The 8,757-nt window shown below is 44.4% G+C and overlaps 1 protein-coding gene across 1 annotated transcript in view; it reads right to left on the reverse strand.

Moving 5' to 3' along the window:
* LOC126262979 (lysozyme-like) overlaps nt 1-7,520 on the reverse strand; it is a 28,194-nt gene extending 20,674 nt beyond the window's left edge. Inside the window, exon 1 of the mRNA XM_049959930.1 lies at nt 7,319-7,520. Coding sequence (XP_049815887.1) covers nt 7,319-7,454 — 136 coding nt within the window. The 5' untranslated portion in view covers nt 7,455-7,520. The remainder of the gene's footprint in view (nt 1-7,318) is intronic.
* Nucleotides 7,521-8,757: the final 1,237 nt, after the last annotated feature.

Genomic DNA, 8,757 nt, shown 5'->3' on the forward strand with positions numbered 1-8,757 from the left:
CAGACCTCAGGCGTTAGCACAGATAACAGGTCGCCATCTACATATTATCGCCGGCCACTTCGTAGGCTCTATGCGTGTTGCGACGGTCATTCTGTTAATGTCTGTAATTACGTCAGACACGCCGGACTATCTGTGTTGTACGTACTGTAGATCGGCCGCGACCCTAACCAATCGTTGCCGCCCGATACCTGAGTAGTGGTCCATATAAGTATTATTCTCTCACTAAGAGTCCGGCTGTGTTTGATGCCAAGAAAGATGGCTTACCAAAAAACGGATAACGTGATACATTTTCATGAAGTAGTCATACATATTTACGCGTAATAATCAGTTGCTGTAAATGAGAGCACCTAATCCATTTACACTTAATAACTACAGTAACAAAATCAAAAATCAGTTGCTGTAAATGAGAGCACCTAATCCATTTACACTTAATAACTACAGTAACAAAATCAAAATTTGCTACGAGGAAGAAACAGACAGAAAAGATGCAAAAGAAAGTATAATACATTTTCTTTAGACAGTGGAGGACTGTTTAACTGCTCTGATCAGTTGAGGCTGGATATTCCGTACTAGAGAAACGCGGAAGAACTTGGCATAAGCCGTTGTCGCTATGACGAAGTGCAGAAAGTAATATAGAAGATAATAATCGAGTCTAAAAAATGGCTCTGAGCACTATGGGACTCAACTGCTGAGGTCATTAGTCCCCTAGAACTTGGAACTAGTTAAACCTAACTAACCTAAGGACATCACAAACATCCATGCCCGAGGCAGGATTCGAACCTGCGGCCGTAGCGGTCTTGCGGTTCCAGACTGCAGCGCCTTTAACCGCACGGCCACTTCGGCCGGCCAATAATCGAGTCTCTTGTGAGTATTGGTGAGTTAGGAATGCAGGACAGATATTCAGTGGTCTGATTACTGAAGAGACGGTGGAAAACGTGGAGCTTGTTGTCGCACATTGTAACTGCACGAAACCAGTGCAGGTCTCTGTAGCTAAGAGCGACGCGGCCGCCCTGCACAGTCTTTCCTATAGTTGAGAGTGGCGCACTATCGGCCGGCTCGAGTTTGTTAACTTTACTATCTATCTGTGGTGATTATTCGGAATATTAACATACTATTCTGTTACCTCAAGATATGTTCTATGACCAGTACAGTACAATGATTTTTTTTATATGTAGTACTTAAATAGCCAACGGCCTTGCCGCAGTGGTAACACGGGCTCCCGTCAGATCACCGAAGTTAAGCGCTGTCAGGCTGGTCTAGCACTTCGTTGGGTGACCTTCCGGTCTGCCGAGCGTTGTTGGCAATCGGGGTGAGGCAAACTGAGGAGCTACTTGATTGAGAAGTAGCGGCTCCGGTCTCGTAAACTGACTTACGGCCGGGAGAGCGGTATATTGACCACATGCCCCTCCATATCCACATCCAGTGATGTCTGTGGGCTGAGGATGACACGGCGGCCGGTCGGTACCGTTGGGCCTTCCAAGGCCTGTTCAGACGGAGGGAGAGAGTACTTAAATACATCGAAACTAAAAGAGCTACAATTACAAGGCTTGCACTATCGGAAATTGTCTTTTCTGTGATAACATCGATTGTTAATGATACACTGCACTGATACTTATCGAATAATAATGGTGCACATGAGCATGGAAATTTATTGTTACAGTTCCATCTCAGTTCACGAATGTTTAGCTCGCTGTTACTTTTTTCTCGTTTTCCACCATTTCAGACTGAAAAAGAAGTAAGAAGAAGAAGGAAATATAGTTCAGAAATAGAAATTATTTTTGGCCAGTAATGAAAGTGTTGTGTACGTAGTTCCGCGTAGTCAGCGCGTACACAACTTTCCCACTAGAGCGCGCCCCGCTAAGCACAACAGCGCAGGCGCAGCGCTCGTCCGTGTCCGCACTACGAGATGGCGCTGCCATAGAGTCGGACCAAATTCTGCTTCCGCCGATCCGCGTATTAATATGTAACGCAGCCAATGAGATTGCTGCTAACGTAGATCCTTTTCTCCTCGCGGATCACACTCGCGCAGTGATACATGAACGCGCGAGGTATTATAACGAGTGTACAGACCTCCGATTAGTCAGTCTGCATTTGTGTGCAACAGTAGTAGTAGTAGTAGTAGTAGAGGGGTTTTGTGGACGCACGACAGCAAGGTCTTCAGCGCCCGTTCAGTATCCTAGTGAGACGGGTGTCAAGAAAAAAAGTTCAGAACATTTACATGCAACGGAACATAAAACACGGGGAACAAACATTGGAAAATATGTGCTCACCCACACCGAAGCGTGGGATGAAGCAGGGCGTCAGCAGTAAAACATGGACAACACAGGAAGAAATTGAGAGAGGGAGCTAAAACAATGTAGCAGATGGAAGTGGCTGGCTGACCGCAAGGAAAAAAAGGGAGGAGTCAGCCACTCTGCAATACACTAAAACCTCCAGTCTAAAAGTTTAGGCCAGAGTCCAGACACATCACAAAACTTAAAAACCCTAGACACACACGTCTCATCGTCAGCTAAAACACAAGGCAGATCCCCATCAACTTGTGCTTCTGCCCTTGCATCACGATATAAAATGCAGTCCGTTAAAATGTGCCGGACTGTGTGCAACAGTCTGTACGGGTGCTACATTTGTCTGTACCAGTCTAGTCCAGTTTCAGTCTGCACCTAATAAGATTACCATATTCCTGTACATAGTCATGAAGATAAATGTATAGACACTTTTGTCAAGTATCATAGATATATGTGAGAATAAGATTAACGTACCAATACCAAAGGAACTTAAGATTGTCAATTGTAAATAGCATGCAGAACCAAGTTAAGGGGCTCCGGAACGCCCTATACTTGCAATGTTAAAATAACGCTTATAAATTACATCTTTCCTCACAAAGTATTTGAGGTAGGAAGTTGAACTTTTTACAGATTATTTATTGGAATATGGGCTACAACTTAACACAGGGATTTTACAAAATTTTAGTTCAGTTATTAAAGATGATTTTTTTTTCAATTGTAATGAAAATTCACAACATTCTTTTGCAATTTTTTATTTATATATTCAAAAATATACAGTTTTTTGGAAAAAGGCTGTGTTAAATTATGCAGAAGGTACTGTGTAACATTTACTGAAAGTTTGAAACAAATATGTTTGGAAGATCCTTAGAAAACATGTAATTAGTATGAGAAAATAAAAGTTTTGGGAATCGAGCGACAAAGATTGGATTAACATTTTAGTGCATTCCAGGTCCATAGGATGGATTATCTTCATCCTCTGCAATCTCCTCCTCCAGCTTCCTCTTGTTCCTCCTCCTGTTTACTCTTGCTTGTATTTCTAGACTCTTTACAGCCCTGTCTGCAGTCCGAAGGCGTTCCTTGTCTAAAGCAAGCATCACTCGTACCATGTTAGAACCTATCTTCTAAATACCTTTGGCTTTCCAACATTTCTCCTTTTCTTAAAAGCCTTCAGAGGATTTCTAATAACTTTACTTTTACTCATTATTATACTTCAACAAAACAGAGACTCAAGAAACAGAATTAATTACGAATATTTTCGAGATAACGACAGAGTAAATAAACATGAAACAATCGACAATCACACCAGCGATATATATTGAACCATCACAGGTTAGCCACAACACATACTTGATCTCACATCACTAAAATGTACCTGATGAACACGGACGTTAATAATAACACCATTTGACAGCAGTTTAACAGCGCCACAGTGGGTCACGCCCATGTAGAACACATTTCAAAAAAAATTTAAAAATAGTTGTAGTCTTCGGAATTGAATAAATTATATATCTATTAAAAGGTAATAGTCTGCAGATTCAGAAAACGCAAAAAAGTAAAAATTGAACTTTTCATGATTTTGAGCCTTTCCGGAGCCCCTTAAGTAATTTTTATGCTTGTTATTATTTTAATAAATGTGTGTGAAAATTAATCAAGTTCTGTTTAAAGTTGGTCACCGTCAATCGGCTACTCTAAGCGTGCCAGTGGCATTTCTATCGTCTGACCTAACGGCAGAAGATAAACACGCCACGATAAGACCACGAGACATATTGCTGACACTCGTCTACTTCGTTAGAGCGACGAGTCAAATAATCTGATGGTGTGTGTACCGAAGGTCTTACTGTACGCACACCACAGAAAGAAAATCGGGTGGCCGGTACCAAGGAAACGAAGAATACCACCTACTTTACACACGACTGAGCCTACACGATCATTCCGTTTCAGATCCCTGCAAATTGTTTCACGCCTGTTTATAAGAGTTCACTAATTCCAGTTGTAGCTCAGTGATATTGTAATCGTGGGACAGTACGGTGTTTACGAGAGGCGTTCAGTAAGTAATGCAACCCCTTTTTATGTCGACCAATTTCGCTTGAAAAAATTCTGAATCTTTCGTGGAATATTTCTGCTTCATCCCCTACAGTTTTATGCAGTTCGGATGGCGCTATACATGGCCTTTAGAATGGCGCCTGTGAAGGTGGTACGTTCCAGTCAGAAAGCTGTCATTGAATTTCTTTTGGCGGAAAATTAGAGCATCGCAACCACGAAACTGGACTGTTGTTCTTCATCCACTCTGTGGCCCGGATCTCGCACCCTCCGACTCCCATCTGTTTGGCCAATGAAGCATGCGCTCCGCGGGAAGCAGTACGTGTATGAATGACGAGGTTATTGGTGCTGCAAGGCGTTGATCCCGACATTCACTAGTCGAGTGGCACAATGCGGGCATACAGACCTTCCCAGAAGGTGGCGTAAGGCTGTCGCATTGAATGGAGATTATGTTAAAAGTAGGTTTTTGCAGGCAAAAGACTGGAGAATAACATGGTCTATCGTAAACCTCAATAAAACCAACCTACTTTGAGAATAAAATGTGTAGGATTACTTACTGAACGCTCCTCACATTATTGTGAAGTACATAAGTTTACATTTCTGATAATTGTAAGTAAGTTACCATACTTCGCTCAGCTTTGCAGTTTTATCGAGATCAGACTGAATATTTGTGCAGCTGTTTTGAAAAAGTCCGAAAAGTCAGAGATTATCATTAATAATGTCTGCTATATCATTAACTGATAACATGAACAGCAAGTGTTCTAACACACTTGCCTAGGACGCGCTTGTGGTTACTTCTAAATCTTTCGCTGACTCTCCATTGAAGAAAACGTACTGGGTCCTCTCGACTAAGAAATCCTCAATACCGTTACAAGTTTCGCTTGTATAAATCACGAAGCAACGCATATAATAACATAAGTTAAATAAAACTGCAAACTTGGAACACAACTGAACCCATTGTTTGCATGACACGTTTAGTCATCGATGAGAACGAAAACAGCTTTAGAGGTTAGACGAGGGGTTCTCAAACGGTTCTTCGCTGTTCGTAGGGGCATCGCGGTGGTTTCATTAAAATAATAATTTGATTTACTTGTTTCCTGAATAAAGAAACAGTGTATGCGCCAGTTGTGATAACTGTATTAGTAATTAACCTGAGAGGCAGCAAATTGAAAGTGGAAATATTAGTGTAATTCATTAATAAGTATTTCGAGACTCAGAGATTATTGCAAATTGTGACGCAGTAGTTAACGATTATCTCTCAACAACTTAGCAACGCAATCAACAACTGCATGAGACTCCGACGAAGATTTTAATGATCAAATATCAAGATATATAGTACCCCTTATTTGACAAAAGTTTTATCAGTACGACCGTGCAGTAATGTAAAATCTCCGTAGAAACTTTGCTACACTGGTCCTACGAAAATACGCTTAACAACTTGCGGGACTAATACACGCATAAGACACGGCATTTTACGTGTGCTTTAATGATCAACCATTCGATGTCGTGCACCAACAGAGACTCCCTACATTGAAAGTGAAGTTCGTTTCCTCGTCACTGCTTGAGTTTTGGGACTTGGTGTAACAGGATTATGCGCAAATAGGTAACAAAGCCCTACGAAAAAAAATGATTCAAACGGCTCTAAGCACAATGGGACTTTAAATCTGAGGTAATCAGACCCCTAGACTTAGAACTACTTAAACCTAACTAACCTAAGGACATCACATACATCCATGCCCGAGGCAGGATTCGAACCTGCGACCGTAGCAGCAGCGCGGTTCCGGACTGAAGCGCCTAGAACCGCTCGGCCACAGCGGCCGGAGAGCCCTACTAGTTTTGACAGCTCTTAAACCACCCTCCTGATGAGAGGTAGGTTTTTTCAGCATTGGCAGTCATCAACATGAAATATACTTCACAAATGAATGTGAAGAAACAGACGCGAGTCGCAGTTTCCGATCTTGTTCCGAGATTTGAATATGTCGGTTTCATCAGCATCGGCAGTCATCAACAGGAAATATAGTTAACGAACGAATGTGAAGAAACAGACGCGAGTCGCAGTTTCCAATCTTGTTCCGATATTTGATTAATGATGGTGAAGAAACAAGCTAGTCCTTCCCGTTGAACCGAGCGAGCTGGCGCGGTGGTTAGCACACTGGACTCGCATTCGGGAGGAAGACGGTTCAAACCCGCGTCCGGCCATCCTGATTCAGGTTTTCTGTGATTTTCCTAAATCGCTTCAGGCAAATAACGTGGTGGTTCTTTTGAAAGGGCACGGCCGATTTCCTTTCCTAATCTGAGCTTGTACTCTGTCTCTAATGACCTCGTTGTCGATGGGACATTAAACATTAATCTCCTTCTCCTTCCCATGATTTTGTTGTAAGAATAAGATGTAGTAACCAGAATTAGATTTTCACTCTGCAGCGGAGTGTGCGCTGATACGAAACTTCCTGGCAGATTAAAACTGCGTGCGGGACCTAGACTTGAACTCGGGGCCTTTGCCTTTCCCGGGCAAGTGCTCTACCAACTGAGCTACCCAAGCACGACTCCCGTCCCCGTCCTCACAGCTTTACTTCTGCCAGTACCTCGTCTCCTACCTTCCAAAGTTTACAGAAGCTCTCCTACGAACCTTGCAGAACTAGGAGACGAGGTACTGACAGAAGTAAACCTGTGAGGACGGGGCGCGAGTCGTGCTTGGGTAGCTTAGTTGATAGGGCACTTGCCCGCGAAAGGCAAAGGCCCCGAGTTCGAGTCTCGGTCCGGCACACAGTTTTAATCTGTCATGAAGTTTCAAGATGTAGTAACATTAAAAGTTTTGTATCAATAGTTAATCAAGAATAAACTAATCTTATTCATTTATTTTCGAAACTTAAATTTATTTACACCACATTTCGAGTGGAATATCGAGTGTGAAAGGAGGTATGGGTGTTTCTGTCCTGGTCGTGAGAGCTGCAAAACCGAAAAATTTGGTAAAGACTGTGGCAGGCTGTACTCACAGTTCCTGAGGTCGCTGGTAATGCCGTGACGTTTGAGCGCGCTGACGATCTCGCAGCGCTGCAGCTTCTTGGCGTCGCCAGAGCCGAGGACGAGTACCAGGGCGATGCCCAAGAGGACGGCGGCCGACGCGCGCATCTGTGCGGTGGTGTGACGCGGCTGCTCTCTGAGACGGGTCCAGTGCGAACCGCGGCGGGCGTCGTGCTTTTATTGCGTCGCTTCGCGCCTCGTCTGAGGACACAGCCCCCACCTCACCTCACCCCACTCCGCTGCATCCGGGGACTGCTGCGCTGCGCCGAGGACAGCAGCCGCAGCTTCCGAGAAGCCCTGCTGTGCCCTGCCCGGCTGCCAAAAAACACTGTTTGACGTCAGCTAGCTCGTCCGAACGGCTCGTCTGTTTACAATAAGCGTTTCCGTAAGGCGAGTACACAGCCAACGAAGGCCAACGAACGACAGCCACTGGCTTCTGCCGAACGTTGGTCGTTAACGCATTGGCCTCTCATCTTCACCAAACCAAGGGGTCCCGCAATTCGGACATTTGGAAACTCAGTTGACTCTGACAACTTGCCATGGTTATTGTTATAAAGAGGATTTAGCAGCCGTCGGATGTGCAGCATTTACACTGATGAGCCCAAGAAACTGGTACACGTGCCTGATATTGTGTAGGTCCCCCGCGAGCAGGCAGAAGTGCCGCAACATGACGTGGCATCGACTCAACTAATGTTTGAAGCAGTGCTGGAGGGAATTGATGCCGTCAATCCTGCAGGGTTGTCCATAAATCCGCAAGAGTACGAGGGGATGAAGATCTGTTCTGAACAGCACGTTGCGTGGCATCGCAGATGTGCTCAATAATGTTCATGTCTGGGGAGTTTGGTGGCCAGCGGAAGTGTTTAAACTCAGAAGAATCTTCCTGGAGCCACTCTGCAGAAATTCTGGACGTGTGGGGCGTCGTATTGTCCTGCTGGAATTCCCCAAGTGCGTCGGAATGCACAATAGACATGAATGGATGCAAGTGATCAGACAGGATGCTTACGTATGTGTCACCTGTCAGAATAATATCTAGACGTGTCAGGGACCCCATATCACTCCAACTCCCCACACCATTACAGAGCCTCCACCAGCTTGAACAGTCCCCTGCTGACATGCAGGGTCCATGGGTCAAATGGCTCTGAGCACTATGGGACTTAACATCTGAGATCATGAGTTCCCTAGAACTTAGAACTACTTAAACCTACCTAATCTTAAGAACATCACACACATCCATGCCCTAAGCAGGATTCGAACCTGCGACCGTAGCGGTCGCGTGGTTCCAGACGCAGAGTCCATGGATTCATGAGGTTGTCTCCACACCCGTACACGTCCATCCGCTCGATAGAATTTGAAACGAGACTCGTCTGACAAAGCAACATCTTTCCAGTCATCAGTAGTCCAATGTCGGTGT

This window comes from Schistocerca nitens, chromosome 6 (assembly GCF_023898315.1).
Source record: "Schistocerca nitens isolate TAMUIC-IGC-003100 chromosome 6, iqSchNite1.1, whole genome shotgun sequence".
Classification (NCBI taxonomy): Eukaryota; Metazoa; Arthropoda; class Insecta; order Orthoptera; family Acrididae; genus Schistocerca; species Schistocerca nitens.